Source organism: Hydra vulgaris, chromosome 08, assembly GCF_038396675.1.
Source record: "Hydra vulgaris chromosome 08, alternate assembly HydraT2T_AEP".
NCBI classification, from domain to species: Eukaryota; Metazoa; Cnidaria; class Hydrozoa; order Anthoathecata; family Hydridae; genus Hydra; species Hydra vulgaris.
In genome coordinates, this window is record NC_088927.1 from 61,978,974 (window position 1) to 61,990,907 (window position 11,934).

The 11,934-nt window shown below is 29.5% G+C and overlaps 2 protein-coding genes across 2 annotated transcripts; both read left to right on the top strand.

The window, feature by feature from the left end:
• Positions 1-4,013: 4,013 nt before the first annotated feature.
• On the top strand, positions 4,014-4,916 carry LOC136083529 (uncharacterized). The gene is made up of 2 exons (XM_065802932.1): positions 4,014-4,145; positions 4,188-4,916. The coding sequence occupies exons 1-2, from the start codon at positions 4,014-4,016 to the stop codon at positions 4,914-4,916; spliced, it is 861 nt and encodes a 286-aa protein (XP_065659004.1).
• Positions 4,917-5,456: 540 nt separating this feature from the next.
• On the top strand, positions 5,457-6,416 carry LOC136083531 (uncharacterized). Its single transcript, XM_065802933.1, has one exon. It carries the CDS (start codon positions 5,457-5,459, stop codon positions 6,414-6,416), a length of 960 nt encoding a protein of 319 aa, XP_065659005.1.
• Positions 6,417-11,934: the final 5,518 nt, after the last annotated feature.

Here is an 11,934-nt window from a genome sequence, read left to right on the forward strand (position 1 = left end):
AACAGCTCTTTTGAAGTATTCTGAAACAGACTCTGATAGAAAATTAGAAAATTTTTTGAATAAAGCACGTTCTTTGTTTTGTAACCAAAATGTCAGCTTTACTTGAAAGCAAAAATGATGCTTCGTAGCAGCTATTTTGAAAAACATCTATATCATTTCTGATGGAAACAAATGTATTTTTAACAGCTGTAATAAGGTGCAAACCGTCTTAGACATCAATAGTTTTTGATTGCAGTAACCGAGTAACAGGTAAAGTAAAATCATAGACACGTGTTGTCACAACAAAGTAAAGACGAATTGAAAAGTGCTAATGGAATTTAAAAAAGTAGAAGATTTTTATTGAGTGTCTTTGCTAAAAGAACACTCAGGAAAAGCCATGGTACATAACGCATGGAAAATAGATAAATAATGTTCATGAAAAGTGTTTAAACCGTCTATACGCTCAATCCATCTAGTTCAACAAACATCCTTCAACTTTTTTTTATGTGTCTGAGGTTCAAGCTCTAAAATGCTAGTTTCTAAAAGCCTTAGTCTATTTACTGAATAGTTAAAAAAAATAGAAAGTTCACGAGCTTTATCAAGAACCTCTGAGACTAATTGGACATTGCACGATTCACAAACAGATAAAGTTAGTCGATGGCTTTGACAATGTGTATACAGAGCCTTTTTAGAATATTTAGAATCTTAGCAGAAAGACCATTTTTATACCCAGAAACAGAACCAACCCCGTCACCATATCCTTGACCCCTTCAGTTTTTTATATCTAGGTTCAAGTTGCTTACACAATTTAAAAGAACATTAAACAAATCTTTTCCTTTAGTCCCTTCACTACAATGAATAAATTGAATAAATTCTTCTCTGATATTAAAATCACTATCAACAAATCGTAAAACTAATAGTAGATAAGTCACAAGCTTAATCTGCAATTAATGAAAATAAAAACATTTTTGTAAACTTCACATAAAATAGATTCACTAATTTCTTCTCCACAGCATTTAATAATTTCATTTTGTGAAGTCTTTGAAATATAGGATTATATATTCTTTGAACAACTATTAAGATGAGAGCCCAAAACATCATTTCCATTGCGCACAGCAAAATTTAAAAGTTTATTAAAACAACCAGTTCCACATTTTGAATATTCTCCAGCCTTTGGAAGATATTGGGAATCATCTCTGTGGCCTCTTAGAGGTGTATTGGTTTGACTGCAAAAAATTATAGCATCAACAATAGGACGAAGTATTTGGTGATTTTTTATGGTTTTTTCTCTAACATTAGCATCAATAACGACATTTATTAGTTGACTTATCCCTAAGGAATGAGAAATATTAAAAACAGGAATAGTAAACGCATGTAAACCATTTTTCGTTGACTCATGCTTTGAAAATGATCTAATAGCATCAGACCATTTATTGAAAGGCTCTAAATACAAATGTGTTAACATATGTGATCTTAGTTTGAATTTATTGCCTAAATAATTCACAAGCTATACAAAAAGCTCCATCAGTACTTTTAGAATACCTTAGCCAAGAAAACTCTTTCAACCAAAGAAATCTAAACTGACGACCAGAATCTTTTGGAAAAATATAATCTTTATTAGGTATAAGCATATTTTTAGTTAATACAAAAATTTCATGGTCAGATAAAAACTCAACCTTTATTCTAAAGAAACATCATTTTGCTCAAAAGATTGCACAGAATTTGGTACTTCTATAGGTGGTAAAATAACGTTTGGAGGGCATACAATATTATCATTATTAAAGTTAGGTACTTTTCCGATGCTCGAAGGTTGTGGGAAAAAAAAGATTTTGATTGAACACTGTCCTTAGGTGTTCTTGAGTGAGAAGAAAAATCTTTTTTTAATGTTAATGATTGAGAAGATGTTGTTGATTGAGAAGAAGACTTTGCTGATTGAGAAGAAAAACTATTTGATTTTAGATTACAAGATGTATTTTGAAAGACTACACTAGCAGTTTTTAAGTTCGGATTTGTTTTATGAACGAATCTAAGGATAGAATAAGGCTCTTTATTTGGATTTTTAGTTTCTGCACTGGGTACAATTGTAACAACTTGATCAGGTAGTCTGTTTTGTATCTAGAAATTTATTAGGTGAAAAGACTGACAAAAAAAATATTTGAAACTGTTGATTTTAATTTATTGGAAAGTTTACGCTTTTTAGGAACAAATATCACTGGAACATAGTGGTTATGCTGAAATATACTAGACTAAAAATTCCCATCATAACAAAACAAAATGTAAAAAGGTAAAAAAAATTTAATGGTAGTACGCGGTGAGATCTCTTGATTAAAAAATATTTTGTATTTTTCAACACCAAAATCTGGGTAACAGGAAACAATATTACATGAAAGAACCGATGATAAACCTAGCAAACATAAAAAACCAGCCCATTTTTCTGTGCTCTCACAGTTTGCAATTGCTTCAGCTTTAATAATGTTACTAGTTTCATAGCTAAAATCTAATGCAGAATAAGATACTGATATGCACAATAAATTTTTGAGATTAATAAAGTGAGAACTATTACTAGAAAGTATTTAAAAAAATAAAGGATGCTTACAGTAAAAATCAGCATGTATATAAACTTCAAGGGATGTTAAACTCTCAACACATCTATCAGTGTATTGTCAGGAACAAAAAATAATGACGCAGAGCTGTATATACAACATCCAGATGCTTCAGACCTGATGACAATAAAAAAAAAATTTTTTACGTTTTTAATAAGTAAATCTCTTTTATCAATAAAGGTATACTCTATTCTATCAACAATGTATTTTTTTTTAAATGTTATGTAAATATTAAATACCTACATGTCAATATCATTTGTTGGTGTTGACGTTTATTAAATGTTAAATAGTCAACAAGCCAAATTTTTTTTAGATTAATACGATACTAGCATTAAACACTTTTACCAAAAAAGTATTAAATTTTTGATCAAAACAGATTAACTTGTTGTATTAAAATATAGCAAGATAATTATTTTTGAAAAGAAATTTAAGTGACTTAACTTAGAGAAATACAATGCTTTTTATTGTCTTTTAAGTAAGATGGTATACAAAATTCTGCTCATATATTTCTTCTTAAGGTGCCATCGACGAAACGATTTGAAAGATCTTCATTAGTAACCATTTTGTTATTGTAGTTAATAAATTTATCCAATAAGGTTTCATACAGTGGCGGAACTACTGGACGCAGGACCCTGCGTTGCGGGGGGGCCTCCCAGCTATAGGTAGCCCTCATATAAAAAAAATTATTCTCTCAATAATATTTATACTATACTCTTTTTTTTAACTCTTTTCCGCAGGTATAGTGGGCCCTAAAATATAAAACTTGGATAAAAAAAATGTCATCCATCGTATTAAAATATATTGTTCAAAAATTTATTTTTGTATTGGAGTGCGTAGTTTACATTTAAACGAAAAGTTGTGACCTTTTTAAAATTGCATACGCAATTGAGAAATAAAGTACGATTATCAGCTGCGAACTGCCAGATGTTATTGTATAGTTAATTTTTATACCGTTATGTTGTGTTTGTGTATGAATTAGACAATTAGACTGAATTCGGTAAAAGTAATAATTTGTTGCGTATAAATTTTTTTTAAACTGTAAGAAGTTCTTCAATTTATAAGTTCTTAGTTGCATATTCAATATTTTTAAAATATAAACAATATTATTTGTTATGTCGTTGCATATCAAGGATAACGATTCTATAACCCTTGTTGCATATACAAATTAACTTTTAAATGTATGTTCTCATTTTCAATTTTATATTAAATCTTCCGTTGTATTAAGTTAACTTTTCATTTCTTATTTTATCTGAATTACTAGTCTCCAATTTATTTAATCGTGTTACGAATAATAAAGTATTGTTGCACGAGAGTTTATTACTTCACTGATATATTTAATAAAAGGTAATTAATAAATTTGTAATAATTAAAAATTTTACAACAGGTACTGAATTTATAAATTTGTAATAATTTAGATTTTGACTCATAATAATGGAAAAGAAATTAAGTAGTACAAACGGTGCAGCCAAAAGAAGAAAGTTAAAAGAAACAAAAGCTACTTTAGCTAAATTGCCGAAGCTAACAACGTTTTTGAAACCAATCGAAAAGCGAGCGGAAACGGAAGTATAAAGTCAAAACTCTGCAGAAGTGGTATGTATAAATCAGTCAGTAGAACATGATGACATCGAAGAAAACATTGCTACTGGTAATAAAAATGTAAACGAAGAAGATGTGAATAGGTCTCCGAGAAACCACCGAAATGAAGACAAGGAAGATTCAAACTCTGATACGAATGACGCCATTGAACAAATTAATTTAGAAAAATCAAGTGAATTATTTTCTACTGACATTGCAAATTTTCATGGTAAAATACTAACAAAAGATATTAAGAAAATAATTGTATTATCGGAATCGTGTCGGCCAAAAGGTCCTTTTATACGCGACCCCTTGCAAGAAAACCGTATTTTTTCCAAGGAATATTTTAAAACTACCACAAAATATGGATCTAAAGAAAGAATGTGGCTTTGCTATTCCCCAAAACTTGATGCCGTTTATTGCGAGCCTTATTGGCTTTTCTCAGAAGAACGAAAAGCAAAGGATAACTGGCGTGAGCATGGTGTCAGAGATTGGCGTGGTCTTTCTAAAAAAATTAAAATTCACGAAAATAGTCAACAACATATATTTGCTTGTTGCATTTATGAAAAATGGCGACATAATGAAACAATTGATAAAAATATAGAAGAACAAATACGATACCAATCAAATTTTTGGGTGCAAGTCTTAGAGCGGTTAGTAAATATAACATTAGCACTTTGTAAAAATTTTTTGGCTTTTCGTGGTCATCGTGATTCATTTGACAAGGAATATAATGGTAATTTTTTAACCCAAGTTTAACTTTTAGCTAAATATGATAATGTTATGTATGCCAAATGGATCTATAAAATAATTAAGCCATCAAATTCAAAATGAAGTCATACATTGCCTTGCAAGGCATTTAAAAGCCACTCTTACTGCTGATATTAATAGTTTACCTTTTTATTCAATTATAATGGATACAACACAAGATATTACTAAAAGAGATCAGCTCAGTCAAGTATTTAGATACGTAAAAATTATTAAAAATGAAAAAGATGAAGCCACATCAATTGAAATTAAAGAAGTTTTCTTGGGATTCATGAAAATATACAACAACACTGCTGCTGGACTACATGAAGAAATTTTAAATCTGTTAGAAAAACATCATATAAAATTAAGTAACTGCAGGGGTCAAGGTTATGATGGTGCGAACGTCATGAGTGGGATATACAATGGGGTTCAGGCCCTTTTAAGAAAAATCAACCCAATGCTATGTATATGCATTGCGCAGCTCATAATTTAAATCTTGTTATTAACGATGCGGTTAAATGTTGTGTTGAAGTTGCTTCATTTTTTGTAATGCTAGAAGATGTGTATTCATTTTTCGGAAATAGCATAAACAGGTGGGATCTACTATCCAAATATACAGGAGAATCACAAATAACATTAAAAAGGTTAAATCCAACGCGATGGGCAGGACGATATACTTCTCTTTTCGCCGTTAAAATTCGCCTTCTTGATATAATGAAAGCTCTTTCCGAGATATCAATAACAAGTACAAAACGTGAAGAACGCGAAGAAGCAGTACGAATACAAAAAAATATGAGCAGTTTCGAATTTGTTTTTTTATGCGTGCTTTTGTCTAAAATCCTTTATGAGGTACATATACCATCAAAATTGCTGCAAACTAAAAATTTAGATCTTACGACAGCTTCAGGTTCTCTAGAAAATGAGAAAGCGACTACGTGGCAGATTCCTGCAATATTTTTTCAAAAAAGAAGAAAAATTGAGAAAAGGCATTTTGACGAATTATCTACAGATCACCGTTTTGATAGTAGTGAGGAAATTTTTCGCATCAATATTTTTATAAAAATTTTGGACGTCGTAATCAACCAACTCGACAATAGATTTAAAGGAATGCAAGAAGTGGTACAATTATTTTTCTGCATCCATCCAAATAAATTAATGGTAATGAAAGAACGTGAGATCATAAGCTGTGCAGAAGCCATTCAGAGAAAATATAGTGAAGATATAACAACTGAATTTCCGCTGCAAATGGTTATGGTAAAGTCAATGCTACACGATGAAATATCAAAAATATCATCTATACGTGAATTGGCTGACCTTTTAATAGTAAAATTGTCAACTATAGCTGCAAGCGTTCCACAAGTGATAACAGCATTGTTATTGTTTCTTACATTACCTGCTACTGTTGCATCAGCTGAACGTTCTTTTTCGAAACTTAAAATAATAAAAAATTATTTACGAAATACCATTGGTAAAGAACGTTTAAGCGACCTTGCAATAGTTTCTATTTAGGCAAAAGCGGCTGGAAAAATGGAAATGAAAAACATCATTACCGATTTTGCCAATATGAAATCAAGGAGGAAAGTTTTCACTATTTAAGTTCGGTTAAGTTTTAGTTTCGTTTTGAAGTTATCTTTATCTTTATTTAATTTTTTGTTTTTAAATATAATATATGAAATAAATATCTATTTAACATGTGAAGCTTTATTTTTTTTTTAAAAAAACATTCTTTTGCGGGGGGGCCCAAATTTTGAAGTTCCGCCACTGGTTTCATAAAACATATTTAAACTTACAAGATCGTCAGTTTTTAATTTTTTTAAAACATCCTCAATTAGGTTATAAGCCATGCTTAAACATTATTCAAAAACACCTCAATTACGACTTAAGAGCCATTGTCTAAGAAATCTAGGCAAAATAAGCAAATTCTGGAAGTGATGTCTTCAAAATATCCTCATTTTTAGATATTTTGTAAAAGAAAATCAAAGTAGGCCACTGGTAAATTTTTTTCGAAAATTCCTATTTATTTTGGAGATATTGGGTCCCAAATAATGGCCCATTAAGAGAAAACTTTGCGCATGGAGTGCATTTGGTACTTTGAGAAGCAGTTTTAGCAACATGAATATGACAGAAACATTTCTTTTTAATTTTTTTGCTAATCTGGGTAGATTTCTACAATAAAAGTAAAAATTTAACATGGTCACATTTTTGGTTCTGTGGAAATCATGGTCCGAAACCACAAAATTTGAAATTTCACCCTAACTTTGCGCTCTTATATCTCTTAAGGCCAATACTTGCACGTAGATTTCTTAGGTGTTTTTGAAAGACACTAAGGCATACATTGATTTTATGAAACAAAAATCATGCGAATATAAGGACCTGGGAAAGAGTAACCTGCCAAAAATCACTTTTTGCGTTCAATGCGCTTTGATAGATTACCCATAACAACCGTGGCCTTTGGTCTGCCATGAACATTTAAAGTTATTTAGTTTCCTTAAACATGCGTTTTCCAATATTTGAAAAAAAAACCATGTGCTCAGTTGATAAAAAGTCTACAGAAGTCCTAGAAGTAGCCTTATTTTGCCAATTTTTAACTAAAAAATACCCTAGCAACGGTATAGATATGCTTAGCAACGGCAACTTTACAGCCATAATAATTACTACTGTAGTTAAAAATTTTAATAAAATACTTTTTTTTAGAGGAACTGTACAAGAGCACTTAAAAAAAATACATATAGCACTTGAAATAAATACAAATAAAAATTATTCATAAATAAATACAATTTTCTATCTAATATGATATAATATTTTATTAGGTAAAACAATATATATATATATATATATATATATATATATATATATATATATATATATATATATATATATATATATATATATATATATATATATATACATATATATATATATATATATATATATATATATATATATACATATATATATATATATATATATATATATATGTATATATATATATATATATATATATATATATATATATATATATATATATATATATATATATATATATATATATATATATATATATATATATTTAAACAACTTCAAAATGTATTCAACTGAATAGAGTGCTCAATGTTCTTAAAGGAAAAGAGCAATTATAAATTAGAAGAAAATCATTTAACAAAAAAAATTTTTCATTTAACACTATGTTTCATCGATAAAGACTCATCAGAAATGATGAGTATTTCTGATGAACGAATTGACTGCTGACATAAGTAATCATTTACAAGCTCTGAAGGTAAGAATAAAATAATAACATTATTTGCTTTTTTATTAAAAGGAACAGGATTTCCTACTTTATACGTGAAAAATCTAACATTACTGTTTTATAGCTACCACCGACAAACCTGTGGAATGAAAAAACCTTGATTGAAAGCCGATAACAAGGTTACCTTTCATGATATAACTCGTTATATGCGTACCATCATATTCCTCTGAATATTGGCTGGAAACAGCCAAATAGTTGTCAATACCCAAGACATGAATTTCAAATTTGTAAAATTGCACCAAAAATTAGATCCATTCCTTTAAACACCCTTGCTGCTTTTAATGAAAAGAATTCACCACTTCCTGTTGGAGCCGTATTTTGCTTCAGCCACCTAAAAATTATTTCAACAGAAAACATTATTGACATGTTAGAACCAGCTCCAACACCAATAAAGTCTTGCTTTCCTGCTGGTGACATATATGTTCCAGATATAACAATCATTTCAGATGAAACTATCAAAGAGTCAAAAAAAGCAGGTAGCTCTTTGTGTGAAGCATTTGGAGCAATTCCACTGTCCTTTCAGATAAAGCAAATGCGAATAGAAGACTTAACCCCAGGAACCAAACAGATAGTTAAGAAGAAATTTGAAAAGTTTAAAATGCAGCTTGAGAAGATATTTGCTGAAGCAATTGCACTTGGTCAATTAGAGACACTAATTTCTCAAGTGTTACACAATGAGAATGAAGATGGTTCAACTCAACTGGTTCCAGAAGACCTTGTTGTACCAGTTAAGATGTTTCAAGAAAGTGATTCTTTAGGACAAATTTTTTTGCTTTCAGTTATTAACCATAACAAGTGCACTTAAGAAACATTAATGAAAATCTTTGATTGCAAAAAAATATCAAATTGAAAAAGCACGCAAGTTGCAAAAAGAAAGCAGAGGATTTTCTATACCAAAAAAGGAAAAGGTAAACATATGCCGAATGCCACAGGAAAAAATAGAACATTTTTTAGAATTTATGTTTTATCGAGGTTTATGGTGTAAATAAAATAAAGTTTGACAATAGAGAGGAACAAAAAGTGGCTAATGCCATTTTAATGATGAAGTTTAGCCATAAAATCATATTTTATAAAGAAATTTGCCAAGAAACTAATTATTTCCCTATTTTAGATACTTCTTTATCAAGAATTCTTCGTGGAATAAAATCTTCTCAAAGGAAAACTTTGGCTGGTCTTGATGGTGTCACGGCAGTTGGCATGGATGGATTTCAAACTTTGATTGCCATTTCTGAAAAGTGGAAGTATAAAAATATTACAAAGTTCCTTCAAAAGGAAAAAAATAAATCCAGAGCAAGTTCACCAGCAGCTGAGGGCAATGTTAAAGCCAAGTGAATATGTGATAACTCAACAAATTCGATCATTATTCTGAAGGCAAGGAAATTAACTTGTATGTTTATAAATTCTTAAAGTATGTATGATAAAAAACGTGACTTTTTCTTTTCTTGGGACTTGAGATAAATATTAAGCAATTTCCTTTATCCTTCAAGTGTAACCTTTTAGATGGAGTAAACAAAAAAAAAACAGGGAGGTTGTTAACCACTTTTTGTGAACAGTCTAACTTAACTGATGATGTGATTGATAAAACTGTTGATTTGAAAGATGCACCTGAAAACGAAAAAGATGATTTAAACAACGATTTTCAGTTGATTGCAAACGAGTTAGCAGCTAATATTCAAATCGATGATTGGATTGTTGTTCCATAATTTATGCAATGGTATCCTGCAGTAATTCAAAATATAAGAATTTATAACACTATACTATTGTATTTTTGTGTATCGAGATCTTTTACAAAACTTTTGGTTTATTAACCATATTAACTAATTTCAAGGAATACTTAGGAAGCAGCAATGATTAGACGTTACTTTATTTCTACCTCAACTATTAGGTCAATGATGATGATATTTATGTTTCTTGTATGGAATATTCTACTCTACTCGAACAGTGACGAATCCAGTGGAGGGGTATGGGGGCGGTAAAAAAGTATTATATTAAAATTTTTACCAGAAAATGCATACCCTGAAATAATCAAAATATTGAAACTATTGAAATAATCTGCACTCTTGATCTTAAATTCTTCCATGAGAAATGCCTAATGTTTCATTTTTTTTTCACTTTGATTTAACCATACAAAAAAGATACCATTGCGCCGCACAATTTTACTTTTTGGTACTTTATTTTTTTTCGCACTCAAAAACTATAGAAAACATTTAAATTTTAAGGTAACTTTAAACAATATTATATATATATGTATATATATATAAAAAACTTGTTTTTATCTAGTACTCTTGTACAGTTCCTCTATAAAAAAAGTATTATATTAAAATTTTTAACTACGGTACTGATTATTATGGCTGTAAAGTAGCCGTTGCTAGGCATATCTATACCGGTGCTAGGGCATTTTTTAGTTAAAAATTGGCAAAATAAGGCTACTTCTAGGACTTCTGTAGACTTTTTATCAACTGAGCACATGGTTTTTTTTCAAATATTGGAAAACGCATGTTTAAGGAAACTAAATAACTTTAAATGTTCATGGCAGACCAAAGGCCACGGTTGTTATGGGTAATCTATCAAAGCGCATTGAACGCAAAAAGTGATTTTTGGCAGGTTACTCTTTCCCAGGTCCTTATATTCGCATGATTTTTGTTTCATAAAATCAATGTATGCCTTAGTGTCTTTCAAAAACACCTAAGAAATCTACGTGCAAGTATTGGCCTTAAGAGATATAAGAGCTCAAAGTTAGGGTGAAATTTCAAATTTTGTGGTTTCGGACCATGATTTCTAGAGAACCAAAAATGTAACCATGTTAAATTTTTACTTTTATTGTAGAAATCTACCCAGATTAGCAAAGAAATTAAAAAGAAATGTTTCTGTCATATTCATGTTGCTAAAACTGCTTCTCAAAGTAGCAAATGCACTCCATGCGCAAAGTTTTCTCTTAATGAGCCAATATTTGGGACCCAATATCTCCAAAATAAATATCAATTTTCGAAAAAAAATTTACCAGTGGCCTGCTTTCATTGTCTTTTACAAAATATTTGAAAATGAGGACAATTTGAAGATATCACTTACAGACATTGCCTAGATTTCTCAGACAATAACTTTTAAAGGAAATACATTATTGATGGAACGGAGTATATTTACAACCAATCAAATAACTGCTACAAATGCTGCAAAGTATAGTTTACACTTCAATTTTTAAAAATGTTTTATTTTCAAACGAATCAGATTACACTTTCTAATAGCGTGAACCAATTAGCTTATCTAATTTTCTCATATCCTGCAAAGTATAATTTACATTAGGAAGTTTATGAAATATTTTCTAATATCCTGCAAAGTATAATTTACATTGACAGTTTTTATAAAGCAATTTTTGCAACCTTTGCAAAGCGTAGTTTTCACTGTAAACTTTTTCCTAACAAAAATATAAAGATCGGCAATTAGTACTAAGCGGGCGTTAGACGTCAAAATATTAATATTTATATTTATTATTCTATCCAGTCACTTGCAACTGGACGAACTGGACGGGGTTTAAACCCGCCCCTGTTATATATATATATATATATATATATATATATATATATATATATATATATATATATATATATATATATATATATATATATATATATATATATATATATATATATATATATATATATATATATATATATATATATATATATATATATATATATATATATATATGTCACCATAATGACT

Coding starts and splice junctions, on each gene's coding strand:
- LOC136083529 (XM_065802932.1), top strand. CDS start 4,014: ATGGAAAAGAAATTAAGTAGTACAAACGGTGCAGCCAAAAGAAGAAAG. Junction 4,146..4,187: donor AAAAGCGAGCGGAAACGGAA/GTATAAAGTCAA, acceptor TGTATAAATCAG/TCAGTAGAACATGATGACAT.
- LOC136083531 (XM_065802933.1), top strand. CDS start 5,457: ATGCTAGAAGATGTGTATTCATTTTTCGGAAATAGCATAAACAGGTGG.